Below are 21,892 nucleotides of genomic sequence, written 5' to 3'. Positions count from 1 at the left end.
AAATGAAATATATTTGTTTGCCTTTTAGATATATGAGGAAAATGTACTAAGCTCCCAGAAATTGAATGATGCACTTCTCCTTTCAATATGGATGGTAGTGTGCTGTCGTTTTGATATCTGTCACCAGCCACTCCTCCAAAGCACTTCACAATAGATTGAACTGGAAGGGAAGGCTGTAATGGGTTTGAAGATGAACATTAAAAAATATGTAAGACAAGAAAGTGAACCCAGCCATGTCTAAAGCGCCCTCACCTAAACCTTTCTCTCTTTCTCTCTCTCTCTTTCTCAGATAATGATGGTTTTAGAGCTAAAATGTATGACATAACTCAGCATCCATTTTTTAAGAGGACAATTGCATTGCTGGTTCTGGCCCAGTCTGTGTTGCTGTCTGTCAAGGTACTGTTTCTCCTTGAGATTTTCTGGAGTGACTTCCAGGAGCATTGAAAACATTGCCATGAGCAGCCTCTGATCTTTAGCAATAACAGATGGGTAATGATAAGACTGGTGTATATGTTGAGTAGCAGAGAGAGAAAAGTCTATCTGGTGGATGTGGCAGTAACTTGTGCTCTCCTGGTTGCAGTGGGACGTTGAAGATCCTGTGACGGTTCCCTTGGCAACAATGTCCGTCGTCTTCACCTTCATCTTTGTCTTGGAGGTATAGTAATGAGTCTGCTTCTCTGGGAGAAGCTAGGAACAATTAAAAGGGAATGAGAGCCCCCTTTAATGGCACCTACTTCTAGCTCCATGCTCCCTTTTTTATAAAGACTTTGGTGGGTAGGTTTCATAACCAGGGCACATTCTATTAGGACATCTTTCTGGCTGTTCTGCTTAACTTCAAAACGACTTCACTTTATATTTCCAATTTTTCTAACTGCTGAAACACCCCTGCCAATTGTTGTGTCTGAGCATTAGTCTGCCTAGTAACAGAGTTTGAATATTTGCAGCCCAGGACACATCTCACTGCTATTCAGGGATTCATATTACAACACAGTGTAAATATGTCAGCAGCCCAGACAAGATCATTTTAAAACGTTGTCCCTGTGACACATCTATTTGCCATACAATCCTCTTTGAAATTCAACTGGATTATCATTTTCCTGTAAACTAGCTGATGTTTCCCAAACTACGGTTTTTCACTCAAGGTAGAAAAATGACCTGCAATGTCTATTTAGCTATGATTCCACAGGAAAGAGTGTGTAGAATAGATATGCAGGCTACTTGGCTTTAAAATGATGTATCTTTGTGTTTAACTCTTTTATTAACTATATTCATATATATATACATATATATATGTATATATATATATATGTGTGTGTGTGTGTGTGTGTGATTAAATCTAATTGATTTAAACATGCCTAAGCACTTTCCCTGTGTACTTCTTGCTTGTTTTCTCTAGGTTACAATGAAGATCATAGCAATGTCACCAGCTGGGTTCTGGCAAAGCAGAAGAAACAGATATGATCTCTTGGTGACATCTCTTGGTGTTGTGTGGGTGGTGCTCCATTTTGCTCTGCTGGTAGGCACACAATCACACTTTTCTTTAGTTGATAGTTCAGATTTTTGCCAATTCAAGCCACTTTTCAGTCTCTTCATTTCATACCAGCCACTTTTGGGCATTATATCGAACTCTGTAAATCCCAGCTTTTATTGTGAGAGCCCTGGGGCATGTTTGCAAATGCATACACATAGACATGTACATGTGCACACACCTGTGCTTTTCATACAGGCAAATCTTGGATCTTCAAAGACCTAGAGTGTATAAGTCTAAAATAAGGCTCTTAAAGACAGTCTCATTTAACTCTTCATTTTACCAAAGGAGAACACTATAGCAGAGATGAAGAAACCTGCGTAAATTCACATAGCAGGCTAGAATCAGAAGATTCAGACCCTGAACACTGAAATCAAGAGTAGCATCCATCATACCCCTGAAATCACATATAAGATTTATAGTGTAATACCTAAATACTCTTCAAGACACTATTCTCTCAGAGACATCTAATACCAATTCTCAGAACCGATCAATTTTCATTTCTCTGAGGGCTAGCCCCAAATCTACAACCATGGGAAACTTGGATAGACTTAGTCTACAGTGGTATTGTTCAATGGAGACAAAATATGCTCACTGATGTGATGCCGGCTTAGACTGTACACTCTAAGCATTACAGAAGTTTATAAGAAATAAATATAAGTTTCACCAGGTCATTAGTATTCTATAGTCCCAGTGATTGCTAATACCAGTGTTCCCCATTCTCCCATTGTCTTTAATAATTGAGGCACCGAAGGAAGTATCTATCTGATACTCATAGAACCCATTTGCCTATCAGAAGGGGCTTGCTGTAATATGGATCTATGGTATTCATACATATATTGAGTGGCTTTCTTTAACCAGTGGTTGTCTTCAGCATTAGAAGCTGCTTAAATTCAAGCACCTAACAAAAAATCTGAACATAATGATAATCAAAGCACCATAGGAGGAAGAAAGTAATATGCAAAACAAAGATATTCGCTGCATTAATAAACTTTGTAGCCTAAAAGGCTAGAGGTTTTCACTTTGTGCTCACAAACCAATGATGGCTATGGGTGTGCTAGGAAAGATGAAGGAGATCTTATGGTCCATGACAACAGTAAGGAGTGGGAAATGGCTTCATCAAAGAGGTCCTGGAAGGCCTTTCTTCCACAAGCAACTAGGTTCCATCTACAAAATATTTCAGACATCCTTAGCTAGGATGAAAGGATGTAGGGACTGGACAAAGGTGAGGTTCTTTGCCTGAAGTAGGAGCCATGGCACATCATAATACAACACAAGGTTTGCAGAAATGGGAACATAAGTCTTCTTAGGACTTTGGGGTCCATGTGAAAATTATCCAATCATCATCACAGGGGCTATGGTTATCATGATGGGTAGAATGGCAAGACTTAAGGTGTCTACAATAAATCATGAACTGACATGGAAAGAAAAGGCAAAAAAAAATGTTCTAATTATGCTTATTTTATCTAGAAATACCTTTGACTAAATGCTACTCGCTAAATGGAAAAATACATTAGGCCTAATCTCAAATATCCACACATGAGAAATCTACAAAAAATAAAATTAAATAAATAAATAAATAATTTTTTTAAAAATCCCTCTTCTGCTTGACTGCTTTTGATCTTCCCTGGAGAAGAACCTCTGGTCTGAGAAAAGCAATCGTTCTTTGCCATATTTTGCAGTGGACTGCTGGGAAGGAAAGCTTTCCTTCCAACAAGGCTATGTGCCCACATTCTTGTCCTTGTGCCTCACCAAGGAGCTCAGTGGACCCCCTTCCCAGGGACCCATCTGGGACTGTTGTTGTTTGGCTAGGCAGCTCCTGGAGAAAACTCATGCTTTGGCATCAGCTGAATGTCATCGTTGTTATGCCGTGGCCAGTGGCATCTTTGTTTCTCAGAAGAATCCTTGTGAATCAGAAAGCACAGACTGATCTCTGCCCCTAAGCACACATTGGAAGAGCAAGTTGATGCAATCCTTAGATGGGGGTGGTGTGATTTTCTAAAATGGTTTGATTCATGAACAGGATAGTGAACTTAAAAAAAATGTCTTCAAGCATTGGTGTTATTGAAATAAGGCCCCATATAGCTCAGGCTGGCCTTGAAGTCACTATGTAGTCAAGGATGACCTTAACTTTCTGATCTTCCTACCTCCACTTCCCAAATGCTGGGATTACAGACATCACCACCAATAGCTTTACACGTTGAGATATTGAAACCAGAGACTCACACAAGTTAAAGAAGACTTATAACCAGCTGAGATATAGTCCCAAACCCCTTCACGGTTACCCTGTATCTTTCTTGCCCTATGCTCAAAAGGGCTTATCACTGCTTTATGTGAAATGGATTTCAAAATACAGAATTCAGTTGAGCAAAACAAAACCTAAAGTTTTGTTTGAGATTTGATTTTAAATCTAATATTTATTCATGAGTTTTTACAATGACCTTTTCAATACCTTTATTTCAGATAAATTTCTTATAGGAATTTTCACATTTTATTAAACTAATTATTCACTAGACTTCACAGAAGCCTTAAAATAAAACCATAGCAATATCTTTTGTGCAAATTATAAAAAAAAACAAACCTGTCTTCTGTTTAAATTTCAGAATGCATACACCTACATGATGGGAGCCTGTGTGATTGTCTTTAGATTTTTCTCCATCTGTGGAAAGCATGTAAGTCTATTGTGCAGAATTCTCTCAAATGTCACATAAGCATTAAGTCATTATACCAACAGACCTCAGCCAACCTAGTTGATATATTCAACCAAGTACTAAACATTATAAGTCAAGACTAATAAATATTAAATATTGCATTGAATCAGTAGAATTGAATCATTTTGTTTTTAGAATGTCTGTGGGAGAATAGTAAATTTACTTGCTATAGGAAAATAATATGTTGACTTTATAGATGTCTAGGTTGCAAAAAAAAAGGAGAAATGGAAGTCTAAAAAGCTTGTATTGTTAATTAAATTAATTTCTCTGGAGTAACTGAACTGTTTGAAGTATGAGTAAGATTTCATAGTGCCAGATGGTTTTTGAATAATATTTACATTTAATATCTAATAGGAAACAACTTTCAAATGATGTACTTGGGAATCAGTATGTAGTCAACCTGCTTATATATTATTCACCAGCCGGATACTCTACAGCTTGAAATGACTGTTCTCCCACCTCCTGTCTTCCTCTCTCCATCTGCCCTGATTCCGCACCCTTCTTCATCTGCAGGTGACATTAAAGATGCTCCTTCTGACTGTGGTTGTCAGCATGTACAAGAGCTTCTTTATCATTGTAGGAATGTTTCTCTTGCTGCTGTGCTATGCCTTTGCTGGAGTTGTTCTGTTTGGTACTGTAAAGTACGGAGAGAACATTAACAGGTCAGCATGTATTTGTCTTCCTGTCTATTTTCAAAGCAAACATCTTAATAATAAAATCATGAATACAAACTTAGGTGGTTTTCTACTATTAAAGTCTTAGGAGTGGTATAAAAGGGAAGTAATCTTTTGGAAAATGAAATAAAATGTACACATTTTAAATGGCATTTCCATTTGACAAAGATAAGCAAACATATTTTACAACCCTTAGAAAACACAAAAGAAAACAAACAAAAAAGGTTTTATAATTCTACCCACTGTCAGAAATATCGACTCTGGATTTTAGTATTTTTCTATCCATGTATTTCTCTGAAATGCTATATTATTTTGTGGGGAAGGGGGTTAAAACAATTTTTAGATGATTTCTTTTTCAGCCAAGTGTAGAAAGTTAGAATCTACCAAATCACTCTGCTGTGAAAAAAGCATTTCCAAAAATCTCATCTTCGACATTATAAAAACATCTGTTGTTGTTCTCTTAAAAGTTCAAATACAACAAAACATGTACAAATGTCTCACTGGTGGGTGATTTATTTGGCACATGGCTGAGTCTCCTTCTATGACCCAAGTGGAGGAATCACTTCTTAGTAGTCAAAGTAAGAACTCAGTTGTTACAGTTCAAAGCCAATAAGTTGATGACCCTGTGAATGTTTTGACTTTTCAGGCATCCATACTTGCAAGAAGGTGTAGATGGCAGCAGGAGGGTTTAAAGCTTTGGTAACAGTAACTAGGCAACTAGGTTTACAAACATTACATGTTTGGGTAGTGACCACTAATACTGGTTCAAGACAATGACAAATCATGAAATCTCCATTCTATTTTCTTTTCTATTAGACATGCCAATTTTTCTTCAGCTGGCAAAGCCATTACTGTATTGTTCCGAATTGTCACAGGAGAAGACTGGAACAAGATTATGCATGATTGTATGGTAAATATCCCCTTATTATTATCAGTATCTGAACATACACTTATGTGCATGTGGCAATGATATCCTTGTTAACATCAAGACCTTGTATTAAGAAAAATATTCTGGCTGTCTAGTCCATAAGTTGCACTTTGAACATTACAATATATAAATATAAAGAGTAAAATATTCACTTAGCTTAAAATATTATAATTATATTTTAAAATGAGCATTTTTCTTCCCTGACTATTCTTCATAGCTTAGCAATCAAAATAAGGACAGTTATTTAATGCATTCATCGAACATTCACTAAATCCCTGGCTTATCCTAGGCCATGTACAAGGCCTTCTGAAGGTCCAGAGTTTCCTCAAGGCACATATGTCATGTAGTCTGAGCCATTCTTCCCTTTGGTATCCTGCTTTCTATCCAATAAGTCTGTATCATCTTTGGGTCAGGGTGTTAATGCTTGCTTCTTCAGGCATTTTTGCCCACACTTAAGACAGTGGGTTATATAGCCTACATCTCTCTGTATTTCTTGTTTGGACATGCATACTAGTTTTAGAGAGTTGTAGAGTCAACCTTATTTCTTCTTCTTCCTCTCAGCTCATAGACGCCAATGATGTCCTACAGACATTCTATGAGGGAGTATGTGCTGTTCAGGCAGGAAAGCCACATGCGACTCAGTATTGAGCTACTAAAGTGTGACTAGTGCATCTGAAAAACTGCTTTACATTATACTTATTTTTGCTTAACATTAATTAATATGAATTAAATTTAAATTATCAAATAGAGTTAATGCTTCTTGTTCTGGAAACTGTGATGTTAAACTGTTGTCAGCTGTCAGGGAACAGGGATGAGTTCTTATTGTTAGTCTATCCCTAACATTTGGTACAAATATACCACATAGTAGAGTCTAGAGAATTTTAAACATGAAAAGTGGAAACCAAATTTATCCAATCAGATATAACCCAAGGCAGAATTAAATAAATCCTACATAGGCTCCCAGAAGAGTGTATGAGAATACAGAAGACAGAGCTAGTTATCTGGTTGAGAGAAACCAGGAGAGTATAACAGAAGTGTTTGAATTTCAATGGGCCCCACGGAATGCAAAGGCTTTACATAATCTGAACCTTATATACATTTCTGTAACATCTCATTTTGGTGCCTTGGGACTGGGGACTAGTCCTTACAGAACTTGAATGTGAATTTGGTATGAATAGTCTACTCCATACAAATTAATCCATTGCTTAAGTTAAAAAAATTAATAAAGTTCCTCTTTATTTGACTCCCTAAAATTTGACCCCAGGGTCTGTTGGTGCGATGTGAAGCTTATGTTCCCAAGAAAACTTGTTTATTTGCATTTTGTGTCTATCAATGGCAATTTAATTGGGTCATCTATAGGACCAAGAGCATAGATAGCATGGTGAAATACTCTTGTGGAGTTCTGCGGCAAATGATGTGTGTGTGTGACATACATGGTTTTTGCTTGATAACTTTAATTAACTTCACCCCATACTGTCAATAGTATATTCATTGAGCACTACAGTCAGAAGAAATCTGTGCCCTCTACTCCCCTCAACGCCTTCCATGTCTCCCACTGGCCCACAGGTTCAGCCTCCATTTTGTACTCCAGATGAATTTACATATTGGGCAACAGACTGTGGCAATTATGCAGGGGCACTTATGTACTTCTGCTCATTCTATGTCATCATTGCCTACATCATGCTGAATCTGCTTGTAGGTAAGAGATGTTCATGGAATTATTTTTCCATCTCTTCAAACTCAGGTACTTGGATAATTATGTACAATTTTCAAGTAATTATCCTGGATTGCTTGGGGTGGGTGTTTCATGGCATTAATTATAAATTGTTGCCTCTCAACCCAGGAGCTGAAAAGACCTTTGAAAGGCATGGAAATAGCAGCTGATTGCAGTTTCAAGAATTGTCCTATTTATTATGCTCATTAATTCCCAAAGAGCTCTTCCCATGGATTGGGCTGAACACAAATCAGGAGGGTTACTTTTACAGCCTCGAAATATCAGTTTGGTGTTTAAGATATATTTTTTCACCCAGCTGTGGGGCTATCCAGGCCTAATATGACCCTTAAAATGCCCTGGAACTCTTAAGTAAGATTAAAGCCAGCTGGCATGTATGTCTAACCAGAGTGCCTTTGAGCTCATGACCCTCATGTTTTGGAAAGGCAAGTGCTGAATGAATAGTTTAGTTCAAGTGAGAGACATGCCATCTTGGAAACTGTACTGAAAGCACTTTGAAAAATTGGCTTTATAATGTGAGTGATAACATTCATTATTTATAATAAATGTTTTACTTTTTCAAAAAAATGACAGATTAGCATATTTGTCTAACATCTGATTTTTTTCCTAGCCATAATTGTAGAGAATTTCTCTTTGTTTTATTCCACTGAAGAGGACCAGCTTTTGAGTTACAATGATCTTCGCCATTTTCAAATCATATGGAACATGGTAGATGATAAAAGAGAGGTAGGAACTGTGGGTGTGGCTTACTTGTTTACCAAGCATCCATAGGATGCTGGGTTTGATCACCAGCACCACATAAAACTAGATGTGGTGGTATGTCACTGTACTCCCAGCATTGGGAAATGGAAGCAGAGAGTTGGATAGTCAAGGTCTTCCTCAACCTAGGTATAGTGTAGCCGGACATTGTTTCATGCTCCATCTCAAAGAGAACAAATGATACATTTCAAGTGTCTTGAATCTGAGAATTGACATAGACTAAACTTGGAACTGTCACTGTTGCATTGCAGAAACCTGTCATTGATGAGTCAGGTGAATATGCAAAGATAGGGGGATAGAGTAGTCTCTCCTCATGTCCTTTCCAACCATGAAGAGCCTGGTCTTTAGAGTTTCAAAAGTCTTGACTCATAAATTCATTTTTTGTCTGTCTCTCTATAAAAAGAGACTCAGTTAATGGGGAGTCCCTAGATTCCTTCTTATGGCTTACTTTGCTGGCCCTTGTGCTCTTCCATCCAGGGTGTGATCCCCACCTTCCGCGTGAAGTTTCTGCTACGTCTGCTTCGTGGGAGACTGGAAGTGGATCTTGATAAAGACAAGCTCCTGTTTAAGCACATGTGCTATGAGATGGAGAGGCTGCACAATGGTGGTGATGTCACCTTTCATGATGTCTTGAGGTATAAAGCTGGTTCCACAGCCCAGTGTTACAGAAGTTCACTGAGGCCAGAAATGAAGGGTGTGATACACAGAAGCCCATGAATTCAGTTAACAAGGATTTCAAAACCTGAGTTGCCATACTGCCATGGTTATAATGCAAGGGCACACATTCTAGGCATGAAGTAGTCTTTCTCACTGCCCCATAATGATCATGTCTGACCACTATCTCAGACAAGGATAGAAAGCAGTTGCCTGCCACTTGCCCATCCCAAAAGGAAAGAGATAGAGAAGACATGGAGGGCATCGTTCTGTCTCTTAATTTGGGGATGAGGGTGTGTGGTCGTGCAAGAGTTAAGTGACTTGCTTAGGGTCACTTGGTTCCATGGAAAATGTGGAGCTAAAATCCAGACTCTTTCAGGTGAGTCTGGAAGAACCTGCCCCACCTGCTCTGTGGTAATTGCCCCTGTTGCTTAAACTCCATTTTCTGAGTGTTTCATGAGTACAAGACAGGATAAAGGCTCCAACTCAGTCACTCTGAAGGACATTTGCCTTAGGTCCCTAGAGACACTTCATTGAAATCCCAACAGCAAAAGAAGCTCATGGTTTCAGAAGCAATAAACCAGAAGTCAAGGATAGGGTGTATTCTTGTGGGGCTGTGAGGAAGAATCTGTTCCAACCTTCTTCTATATCATTCAATGGCTTCTTGCAACCAGTTATCGTCAATTAAGCCTCAACTTGGTCTGAAGTGAATTCTACACATGAGGTCACAACTTGAAGGTCTTGGTAGAAATCTTAAGCTATCATGTATGCTCCACAAGACCTGTCAAGGTATCATTTGACATCAACTGCATATTATTTAATGGGCCAATAGAAGAACTTATGCCCCTTGTCAAAGACTCTAATTGAAAGGTTATTTCAATATAGTTGATTTCTTTTATAATAGCATGTGAAACATCATTGTAAGAAGTCTTTCCTAATATTCCCTGCCAGAGGGACCTGTGACATAGAAACTGTCTAGAACCCTTGACTGGCTATAACTATTTTACTCATGTTGCATGTACCTGGCATATTAAATGTTGGTTATTGCCACAGATTTGAGGATCATTCGGATAGGTAAAACTCCACTTGTGGCTAGGAGAAGAAAAAGGATTGGAGCAGCAAAGGACAGTCTCGGTGGAAATTTGCTAAAATTACCTATTTTGCCTCTTGCTATCATTTTGTCCATGAATAAGCTAAGGAGCACAGAAAGATGGGGGCAAGATTGTGTATGAGTGAGAAAGAATGTCATGCCTTTAAGAATGTTGATCTTTCTTTGTGGTGATACAGTGTTTTTAGGTTGACCATAAGGCACCCATACCTACTGTTGTTATTAATAATCAGTGTTTGACCTCTGAAGCTAATGGTGCATCTGATCACAAGGGACCCAGGCAAAGCCATTTGTGGTGATGTTGGCCCTCTTTTCTCCAAGAAGTTATGTAATAATGGAATTCTTGATGAGTCTGGAAGGCTTAGCATTTTATGAAACACAGTGCAGGATTTTCCTCTACAATAGGAAGACACTTAGCAAAGAAGTGAAAGCCAATGACCCAGTATCATAGGGTCACTATGCTGTGACTTGATCTCTAATGGTGACCTCAAGTTCAAAGTAGAGGCTGTAGAAGAGTCCACGGTGCTAAGGCTAAACTAGAGTGTACAGTCCTATCAGATAAGTCAGCATTCCTCTTTGGTAGTAGACCAGTCAGTCCCTGCCAGGAATCACCTGAATGTCCCTCTGCACAAAGGTGTCAGTTTTATTTACCACTGTCTGGACCTGTTGAGCCAAAGACTAAATGAGAATTTGGCTCTGGCTTTGTATCTTCTGAAACTAATAAGGAGGGTGCAAGGGAAAAATGAAATAGAGAGGAAAGTGAAATAGAACATGTATAACTCACAGACAAGTATATTGACCATTACCAATTAGAGCCAACCAGGAGGAAGTAGTGGGAGGAATATTCTTCTTTCTGCACAGGAAATTCCAGAGTATGTACTTGATAGCTCGAGCAGTCAATCCCACTTCTGTAGCATAGGCACTTAGATGCAGTTACTGTTCTATCTCAGAGATATTAACTTTCCAGTTTATTCAATGAGGTGGGAACCAAAACTAACCTCAGTATTTATAGAAGAAAAAATAGGGAGATACAGAGGTAACATAACCAGCTCCTTACCCAGCTGTGAGTAGCAGCAAACCCTACATGGATTATCTGAAAAGATGTATTCTTTGCATTTTGAAACACTCAGGGGTCTGACTGGTGGTTGCTGTTGTTTCCATTGTCCAGTATGCTGTCCTACCGCTCTGTAGACATCAGGAAGAGCCTTCAGCTAGAGGAGCTGCTGGCAAGGGAGCAGCTGGAGTATACTATAGAGGAGGAGGTGGCTAAGCAGACTATTCGCATGTGGCTGAAGAAGTGCTTGAAACGCATCCGGGCTGTGAGTGAACCACAAGCACAAGGGCTGGGTTTCCTTTCCTGTTTCTGAAGAAGAAAACAACAACCTCTGGCTTAAAGGAGAAAGGCTAAGTCTGGCTCACAGTTCTAGTGTACACAGTCCATTATGGAGGGGACATCAAGAAGGCAGGAGTTTAATCACATGATATGTGTTACATATTCACATCATATCCACAATCAGGAAATAGAGAGGGTAAATGCATGCCTCTGCTCATCCCACATTCCACATTTTATATAGTCCAGGACCCCTTGCTCAGAGAGTGGTCCTACTCACAATTATGATGAGTCTTCCCATACCAGTAATCAATACAATCTTCCCCAAGCTTGCCCAGAGACCTATCTCTCAAGTCATTCTGGAGTCTGTCTAGTTGACAATTAACGCTAATCATCACAAACACACCCACCACCATCACCACCACCTAAACACACACACTCAGAGAAAGAGAGGCAAACAGAAGGGCCTGATATCCCTTAAAATGCATCTCTTTATCCACATACAGTGTCAGATTCTTGTGCAGCCTTAACTCTATTCCAGCTTCAGCTCATTCCCCTCAGCAGGTTCCCCCATACATTCCAATTGAATCAAATTTATAAAATGAAGGTTTAAAAAGCAATTTATGTGTATTAAAATATTTATAACCTCCACTTATTAAACTCAATGGTATGAAATCCCAAAAATATCTGCAGAGATGAAATTTACAAAACTACTTTTAAATTGCTCAAAAAGTTTTAACATATGGTTTATCATGTCGTTGGGTCTCTAAAGACTACCTCCCATGGAATTTTAATGATGTGCCTGCTGCCTTCTAAACTGTAAGTTTGTATGAGTCTTTCACATATTAACAAATATGTAGTCCATTAGCATATACTGTGTTTCCAGTGAGTATTTCTATTGGGTAATTAAGGTTTATAAATGCTTTTGACTCATTCTTTACATACAGAGAAGAAAGGCACATGACTCAGTATATACTTCCTGCAATGCAATTAATGTTACATAAGATTTGTTTGTTCCTGCCCTTCAAAGCAACAACATCCACTACAAAAACAATGCATTTGTGTTAGAGAAAAAAGTTCCCAAAGAAAAGAAACACTACAGCTCAGTCTCCTAGAGAAAGATGAGCTGCCCACTGCAACCCAATCAAAACATGGCCACTATAACTCTTGTTCCATGAATCACAAATGTCCTGCTCAGACCCTAAGAAGGCCTTGACCAGGAAAGAGAGATTGTTGCTGAACAGACTGGCCAGTCTGGCCTACAAAGTTCAGAAGCAAGACAGGAAGTCAAAGTTTCCTCCTCATCTACTCAAGACCTTCTGGTGCTTAGGGCTTTTAGAAAGTGGCAGGGGTATGGGGGGCTGCATTGGTTAAATAAGGATAGAATTAAAAAGAGGGAAAATAGAACACCCACATTAATAAGTTTTAATAACATATAAACTGGTATGGATGAGCATAACAAATCCAGTTGTTATACAAATGAAAAAGAGGGGGATGCTTGTAATCTCTAAGACTTGTATATCAATCTAACATCCTCAAAACTAGTTCAAGAGACTTTCTTGGAATTTCCTAAGAGGTCAGCAATCCCATAGGTCTTTGAAAAGGGAAGAAGAAACTGTGACTTGGTGAGAGTGGGGTAAAGAGGTGGGCACCTTTTCCCCCCTTATGAAAGCATAACATTTTCCACAGAAACAGCAGCAGTCATGCAGCATCATCCACAGCCTGAGAGAGAGCCAGCAGCAAGAACTGAGCCGATTCCTGAATCCTCCCAGCATTGAGACCACCCAGCCAAGTGAGGACACCAATGCCAACAGCCAGGACCACAATATGCAACCTGAGGTAGGCTAAGGCACTGTCAACCCAAGGATATTCTGTGGGAGTCGATGCTGGTCACACAGACATTTCAAACCAGATCTTTTTCACATGACCTTTTGTTTCAAAATAACACAAAATATGTGTATATTCATGTTTTATTTTTGTGTAGTGACCAGGGAGCAAGAGAGATGAGAAGAGGATGGGTCCTCCATATCCTCTTTAAGGACAGTATTCACCCCTATAATAACACAACTTCCTCCCACTAGGTTCCATCTCCTAAACATTTTACTACCTCCCTTTAGTGTCTTAGGCTGGAGACCAAGCCTTCAACTTATGTGCCACTCAAGATTCAAACTACAGAATACATATACTAGAAATGGTTCGCATCCTGAGTGTTTCTTACTTGCTTCTTTTATCTAAAAGTTTAATATTATCGTTATATCTGAACTTGTGCATAGAAATGTTATGTGCTTTAAAAGCTCTTATTTTACATGAAGCCCTAAATATTTTTCCTCTCAGTACATCATAGAAACTTGCAGTAAAGCTAGGAAAATGCATGCACTTGGCTCTCAAACCTCTTTGATAACCAAACGCATGGGAGATTTATCTTTTCTTAGTTGGGCAATGGAGGAGCATATAAAACTAAGAAAAGTTATTTGAGAATCTACTGTCTATTAAAACACAGCTAGTTTCATTTTCAAAGTTATTCCACATGCCTATTAAACAAACAAACAAACAAACAAAAAGCCATAATTTCCAGCTTCTGGGAGACCCCTGTGCTTATGAGAAGCAGCTGGCAGGGAAGACATGTCCCTTTTTGTGGCTGAAATAATGATTTGATGCTAATCACATGGAGTTCATCCAGCACACTGTGCAGTGACTACAGCTGCAGAGTTTGTAATATACAGAAACACACTCAGAGGAAAGGGACAAAATGAAGAATAGGACTCCATGGCCCAGTAGAGGCTACAAAAGGACTTGTTGTGCCAGGGTACAGTTTTCTGTGGTTTGATGTCTCCCAACAAGAAACCAGGAATTGCTTGCCTCCTTCTACAGACTTGTATGGGAGAATTCAGCAAAAGAGGCCAAGAGAAAGACCTACAGTCACCCTGCCACAGGTCTGATCCAAAGACATCTGGCAGTACTTTTACGAGGAATTGCCAGATCAGGTGGAGAAAGACACTAAAACAGGACCAATGATGGAGGGGAAGTAATGATTGCAGAACTTTCAAAAAGTTAGCCCAAAAACCAAGTAGGGGAAAATGTGTAATGTGGTGTGAAAACCAAGGCAGGGAGGGGTTGGAGAGACACCAGCTATTCCAGAGGACCCAAGTGCCATTCCCAGTACACACATCTAACAGCTCACAACCACTCATCTAGATACAGGGCATCCAGTACCCTTTTCTTGTCCCTGTGGGAACCTGTACATGTATGATACACATTTTTGTAGACACATACACAAACACACGTAAATAAATAAAGTAAATCTACAAAATAATGATGACAGTGGTTAGGAGAGAGCAAAGTGCCAGCTGAACTAGAGATGGAGGCAAACTGACTAGGAGTCCTGAGCATCAGGTTGTCTTGAATTTTGGTTTCCCCGTAGCATATCATAGAGCTCTATCTGCCAAGATGCTCCTGGTTGTGACCTCTAAGCTGGCAAAAGTCCATGTCCACATTCTTCCTGTCCCTGACACCCTATCTCTCCCTATAGTGCCATTCTCCTTGCCTCATTTTCCAACCAAGTTTCAGAAAGCAGGCTTGAAGAGAGTGAAGGATAGGCACTCTTCAGGAATAGTCAAGAAAGACACTTCCTAGAGAGCTGTGAAGAAAGAAATCAACATTAAGAAAGAGCCTAAACTGTTCTATATGATCATTTTTCAAAATGAGTGACAATACATGCTATTTGTCTTTCTGTGCCTGACTTTCACTTAACATGATGCCCTCTGATTCTACTCAGGTTTCACGTTCTGATGTTCTAAGTAAAGTAGGATTATTACTATAGTATATTAATTGTTTTCCCCTTGCTCTGTCAAAATACTTTGCAGAGAAACTTAAGGAAAAGGGTTTATTTTGGGTTCACAATTTGAGGATGTGGTCCATCATGATAGGGAATAGGTGATAGAAAAGCAGCTGGTGACATTACACCCACAGTAGGGTCACAGGGGTGAATGCTGCAGCTCTACTTGCTTTCACCTTTTTGTTAAGGGCTGTTCACATTCAGGGTGGGTCTTCCAATGTCAGTTAAACCTCCCCGGAAATGCTCTCACAGACAAGACCAGAGGTACCTCTCCCCAGTGACTCTCAATCCCATCAAGTTGATAGAGAAGATAACTGTCACACGTAGTCTTCACAAGTCTCTGATACATCTCAAAACAACTACAAAAGTGACAAGGGTCTAATAAACAAATGGTAGACATATGAGAGCCAGAAGTGGAAATTATCCAGATTTTATCACTGTATGTTATAAAAACATGATAATTACCATAGTACATCCCATAAAGTTGTACAAATATTTGTGACAAATTAAATATGTTGATTTTTAAGAGAAAAACCCACAACGACTAATACTTCTCCCATGTAGACAAGCAGTCAGCAGCAGCTTTTGAGCCCTACTCTGTCAGACAGAGGAGGAAATCGACAGGATGCAGCAGATACTGGAAAACCCCAAAGGAAGATTGGGCAATGGCGTCTGCCCTCAGGTAGGTACATCAATCATTTCTCTACCTGTTGGGGACATTTAAGAGGGATTTGCTCTCTTTATTTTGGGTCTTAGATTTTATTTAATATATAAATCTGTATTAGTCAGCTTTCTGTTACATTAATTTATACCTGAGAAAATCCATTTAAAAGGAAGAAATGTTTATTGGTTTATTCGTTGGAGGTTTCAGCCCACAGTCAGTTAGTCTGTTGCTACTCGGCTGTAATAAGGCTGCAGAGCATAGTGGGAATATATGATGAGGAAGCGGCTTATCTTACCACAACCAGGAAACAAAGAGAAAAAGATTGGCATCCCACAATTTTCTTCAAGGGCAATACCTCCTACTAGTTGCCACCTTTTAAAAGTTCTACTACTTCCCAATAGCACAAGCTGGGACCAAGCCTCCAACATCTGGGCCTTGGGGGACATTTCAGACCCAAACAGGGTGTGTATCTGATTATTATAGACAGTGAAAACAATGAAATGTATTCCCTTATCAGAAACATTCTCCTCAAAGTAACTTCTCTAAACATAACTATATTGGCCCTCATTTGCAGCTGCCATCGCTGAGAAGACGGCACCTGTTAACAAAATGAGCGGTTACAGCCAAGATCCAGAAAGAGAGGAGGAAGAGGTTTCCAAGGGCTTCCTGGGTACAGTCAAGGCATCTCAAATATGGGCAAAACTTATCTAAGAAGGAATGGGTAGATATGATCTTCAGAAAATGCCATGGAGTTCTCAGAAAAGGTTCAGGTCCCACTTTATCCCATCACATGCTGTGTATCACCACCCTGATATGAGCTTCACCTCAGTGACAGCAATGGTAGTCACAAACCTCCATGTAGCACTGGCCACTGTGTGCCAGACACTACTCCAGGGTTATTACCCGGCTTTCTTCATTTGACCCTCACAAGTCTATTCATTTTCCACATTACACTGATTTAGTAAGAGAGTTTTCTTCTAAAGGAATGTGAGGTACCAGAAGACCTGGATGACCTCATGAAAGGACACTGAGCAATGGGGAAGGAACAATTCTACACACAGCTCAGTCCCCTCTCTCTTGAGATCTGAGCCTTCGGCAAAATAGAGTTTCATTCTCTCATTTAACCATGCTCAACTTGAGTTCCGATCAAGTGAGACCCTGAAATATCTTCCGCCACTTGTCCATTCACAAAGCAGAGGCAGAACAACTTACATTATGAAGCTAGAAGTATGCCATGAATCTTAAAGCCACCAGTAAGGAAGAACCTGCGGAGGGATCAGAGAAGACATAGCTTCTGTCTGGTCTCAGCAAAGTTAGGAGAGATAGGAGACAAGATTGAGTACGTCTCTGTGTGAAAATCCTTAAGTAACAAACTGGGTAGTTTCAATCCTATGGCCAATTAGAAGGGAGACACTAAAGAAATATAAGCAAGAGATGACATTTGCAATCCAGGCTTTAGAAAGACTGGTGTGGTGACAAGTCAAGAGTCGCTTGCCTCTGGCAGTGTCTGGAGCCAGATGACAGGCTACAGAATATTATAGCAGGCTGGACACAGGGGATAAGGGTGACACTGCCAGTTCAACACTACAGGACAGATGTGAGAGATGATCTAGGAAGAATGTCCCTCCTTGGTATTCACTTACATGGGTGACACTGACAGTAGTACTTGTCTATGTCGCCTCAATGGCAAAAGTGGTGACAACCACAGAGACAAACTACCAAGATTATACTAAGTGGGAGGGGCCAAAGGAAAGTAAAAAGAACGGTTTAAGGAGGCACCAGACAGCACACTGTGCACTTTATCAGAGCATCTCATTAGCCCACCTTAAGCCTCTCAGTACTACAGTGAGGTCATTTGCATTGTCTTCATTTTACAGGAGAGAAAATTTAGGTTCAGAGACATGCAATTGCCTGTGATTTCATATCTATAGGTTCCATATGGGATGAGAGACCAAGGCAACAGAAAGCAAGGCCACATCTGCTTTCCACTCTTGTCCCTGACCCCATCTCTCCTTACCTTAAACTACATTCCCACTCATTTCCTTTGTTTTCCTAATGAGGACCACCTTATACATACCACTACAACACTTCCATTTTAAACAAATGTGTGTAGTTTCTACTTTCCTTAAAAATAAAGGGAACTAGCAGCATATTTTCCCAAGAGCAATTATTTGACACAAATGAGCAAAATTGGAAAGAATCAATTAAAAACTATTGGGAAGAATCTTATCATCTGGAGATAGGATTTGGGAGCCAAAAGCACTACTGCTCAGAGTATTATGATTTCCAGGAATGGCTGAAGTATGCTAAAACAACAACCCATTGATAAAGGGACTCTTCTCAATTCCACAGCCCCCAAACCAATAAGCCATTCAGTGTCTTCGGTTAACCTACGGTTCGGAGGAAGGACAACAATGAAGTCTGTGGTGTGCAAGATGAACCCCATGCCAGACACAGCTTCCTGTGGTTCCGAAGTTAAGAAGTGGTGGACCAGACAGCTGACCGTAGAGAGTGATGAGAGTGGAGATGACCTCCTGGATATCTAGATGGGAAGCAAGGGATAGAGAGTCACAGGGTGAAAACTATTGCCTAATGGCTTCTTTTATCATTGAGAGAGCAAACTGTAGTTGCTATTTCATCTAAGCATGGGATTTTCAGAAATGAGTTTTGTTCATTTATTGGAATGGTCTCTCAAAGAATATGATGTTTTTGATTATTGTCATGTACTAAAAAATGTCTGGGACTTTGACTATAAGTCAGTGAAAGACCACTTGTCCAACCTGTGAAAACCCCTGTGTTTGAATCCCACAAATACAAGAAAAGAAAGTGTATAATATGCAGTATTGATAATATTAGAAGCTGCATCAATAGTAGATGTATATTAAATATTTATGAATTCTGTGTAAAATAAGCTGTATTCATATGCACTCTTATATGTCATTACTATCCCTCTCAAAGAGTGCTAAGCCAAAACTGGCCCATATTTATAGTACAGGAGTTATAGCTCTAATTCACCTTTTCCCCCATTTCCAATAGAAATAGAACCCTTAGGAGAAATTATTTATGATTGATCTGAAAAGGTCAGTACTGAGCTTATGCTAAAACAAGAGCAGCTTCAAAACTACAGACTCTGAATTTTTAAAAGCATATTCTTTTTCTCATTATTTTTAAAAATATGCCTAATTTTTTTAAAAAAAATCAGTTTGATTTCTGTTTTCAAGTACTCTAATGGGACTGTTGCCTGCTTCCAAGAAAGTTATGTGTGCAGGTCCCATGTGAAGGAATTGGCTATAGATGCTATTGGTATATAACAAACCTGTAGGTGTATTACTTCATGGATTTGATGAGACAAAAATGCTTTGGAATTTTTTAAAAATCCTTTAAATAATCGAGTTTTAAAAACAGAATAAAAGTGTTAGGGTCAACTTTGCTAAAAGTTTACGCTTGAGAGGTCATTGTGGACTTCATGATTTATCCGTGCTGTAGCCATTTTGCTATGAATCAACAGGAGCATTATGGGTTGACTTTAATACACCATTACTATGCTAGATGCAAAATAACTTCCCTGCTCCCAGAATTATCTACGGAAATAACAGAAGGGTGCAAAAACCTCATTCTAAACCCCATTGGGAATACCACAATGTAACTGTATTTCTTTCCCACATGTCAATGGTCCATGTCCTCTGGGAAAAGTAGAAATACAAAATTATTGGAAAGAACTGATGGACCCTGGCTGGTCAGGGTCTCCCCTGAGTTGTCATTATCAATTTCATATTTGATGATCAGATTACTTTAAGAGATTGAGTGTGTAAAATTTCCCTGATGCCTAGATTGCTTTATGATATCCTTTTCTCTATTTAACCATCTTCAAATAGCCAAACATCACATTCTTCCTACACACAAGATGTGATATAATGTGCCCATATACTGCTTTTATGATTACTTGTGACTATTAGATAATAGGCAATTCAAGTTCATGCAGCCAAGGGGAATTTTTATTGGGTTTTATGTTTGTTCAGAATTTGATTTTTGAATATAAAAGCAAAATAAAATCTGATTTGTGAAAGAATTTGTTGTGACCTAGTTATCATTTTTAAACACTTTCTTTGTATGTGTGTGGGATAGAGTACTCTGTAGCTGGAATTTTGCAAACCCTATATGGAGTATTCAGTTCATACTTGGTTGGCAGAATCTCTGTCCCTAGTAACCACTTAAGATCAACTCTCAGAGCCAGAATATTCCTCTGCAAGGTTGTGCTGATGAGGCTGGGTAAACATCACATGCCTTCCAAATGCATAGTTAAGCAGAGAAGACAATCATGGCCAGAGCATGTGTTGGCTTTAGTGTTGAAAGAAGTAAAAAATTATTTTTTATTGGTTCTTTACATCAAGAAATAGAGCTTCACTTCCACTAAATGATGGGCTCTTCCTAGAAAGTCTGAAATGGATATCAGGCAAGCATCATCCTTACTCATTCTTTTATAAAACAAAGACAAAATAGCAATGTGTTCAAAGTCACAGAACCTTATAAAGTCAATTAAGCCATCACATACCTCCTGAGTGACTGGAGCATGTAAATTACCTGAAGCTGACAGAAGGCAGGTCAGTAAAAATAAGTACTGCCCCGTTTAGATGCTATCCAATGGAATATGCAGAATTTGGTGATACAGATGGAGAACTAGGGACACCAATGGTCCCTGGTGTTCACAGGAACCATAACAATCCTGACATCATGCTACCCATTGCCTTTAATTAAGAGAACTGTAAGGTCAAGAACATCAAAAATCCAGAGGAGTAGAATACTTTATGTAGACCCTCTGAGAGAGAACAGACTACATTGTCCATATAGCAACTCAAAGGGGCTCAGTGGAAATAGGATGGAACGGAAAGGCTGTGTGATGCCATTCAGGTATTCCTAGTGATGTTTCCAGACCAATGCCCATGATCAGTAGCTTTCTGACTATACCCTGAGATGCTGAATACAATAAAGGCACATAGATGAAAAGCAACCACAAAAAATAAAGAAAGAAATACCTTGCATAAACGTGGTTTCTAAGCCAGACATGTTTGCGTGTCTTTCACTGTTGGATGTGGCTATCTAGGGACTGGTAGGTGTAATATCTTATGTGTTAGTGGTAGTCTTCCTCACAGAGCTATTCGATAGACCCTACAATTTGAACTAAGGAAAAGCAGCATATCATTAATTGTAGTTGGGGTAAAAATAAGGGAAACCCTTTTCTTACCTACTATTACAGATGGGACTCTCCCATAAAAACAAAACAAAACAAATTAACTAAAACAAACAAACAAGGCTGAAGTCCTAGCCTTTGTCACCTATAAATGAGATCCTCTTTGGCAGCATAGTGTTTACTATTTAGGGCACATTAATTTGATAAGACTGGTCTCCTAAGAAGAAAAGACACACAGGAAGCAAAACGCCCTATGAAGACACAGACATGCAGAAAAGGAGGCCATCTAAAGATGGAAGCAGAGGCTGGAAGGATGTTGTCATTAGCTGAGGAACACTTGAAGCTATGAAAAGCTGCAAGAACAAAGGAAGGCTTTTCCCAAATGGGGTTCTAAGGAGCCTAGCCTGGCACTTCTTTGCATTTTCAACTTGTAGATAGCATGATTTGAGCAAACACACTTCTGCTGTTTGCAGCCACCTAGTGTGTGATAGTTTATGACAGTAGCCCTAGAACATTAATACATAACCTCAACTCATTACAACCCCTAAAGATGGCTCACAGTATGCAGTGTACCAAGAAATACAGTTTGGAAAGTATCAGTTTAGATCAAAGATTTATTTGTTGTTTAGTGAGATATTGTTCAGGCTCATATAACCCAGGATGGCCTTGAAGTTTACATGTAACTGAGAAGGACCTTGAACTCCTGATTTTCATGCCCCCATTTTTTAAATGCTAGAATTGCTTGCTTGCATCACCAGGCCCAAACAAAGATCATGAGCCT

The 21,892-nt window shown here is 39.3% G+C and overlaps 1 protein-coding gene across 2 annotated transcripts in view; it reads left to right on the top strand.

Annotated features, from left to right (window-relative positions):
• Positions 1–19,985, top strand: part of Nalcn (sodium leak channel, non-selective) — a 276,470-nt gene extending 256,485 nt beyond the window's left edge. The window contains exons 32-44 of one of the 2 annotated variants that reach the window (XM_028771252.1): positions 290–396; positions 581–655; positions 1,397–1,516; positions 4,132–4,200; positions 4,753–4,901; positions 5,730–5,823; positions 7,408–7,540; positions 8,184–8,299; positions 8,810–8,967; positions 11,263–11,413; positions 13,114–13,263; positions 15,824–15,941; positions 18,276–19,985. In XM_028771252.1, coding sequence (XP_028627085.1) covers positions 290–396; positions 581–655; positions 1,397–1,516; positions 4,132–4,200; positions 4,753–4,901; positions 5,730–5,823; positions 7,408–7,540; positions 8,184–8,299; positions 8,810–8,967; positions 11,263–11,413; positions 13,114–13,263; positions 15,824–15,941; positions 18,276–18,469 — 1,634 coding nt within the window. In that variant the 3' untranslated portion in view covers positions 18,470–19,985. The remainder of the gene's footprint in view (positions 1–289; positions 397–580; positions 656–1,396; positions 1,517–4,131; positions 4,201–4,752; positions 4,902–5,729; positions 5,824–7,407; positions 7,541–8,183; positions 8,300–8,809; positions 8,968–11,262; positions 11,414–13,113; positions 13,264–15,823; positions 15,942–18,275) is intronic. The other variant, XM_028771259.1, reaches the window with a different exon arrangement.
• Positions 19,986–21,892: the final 1,907 nt, after the last annotated feature.

The sequence above is a fragment of the Grammomys surdaster genome, unplaced genomic scaffold (assembly GCF_004785775.1).
Source record: "Grammomys surdaster isolate TR1022 unplaced genomic scaffold, NIH_TR_1.0 65, whole genome shotgun sequence".
Classification (NCBI taxonomy): Eukaryota; Metazoa; Chordata; class Mammalia; order Rodentia; family Muridae; genus Grammomys; species Grammomys surdaster.
Note: the sequence above shows the minus strand (reverse complement) of the source record. Positions and strands in the feature narration are given on the sequence as shown.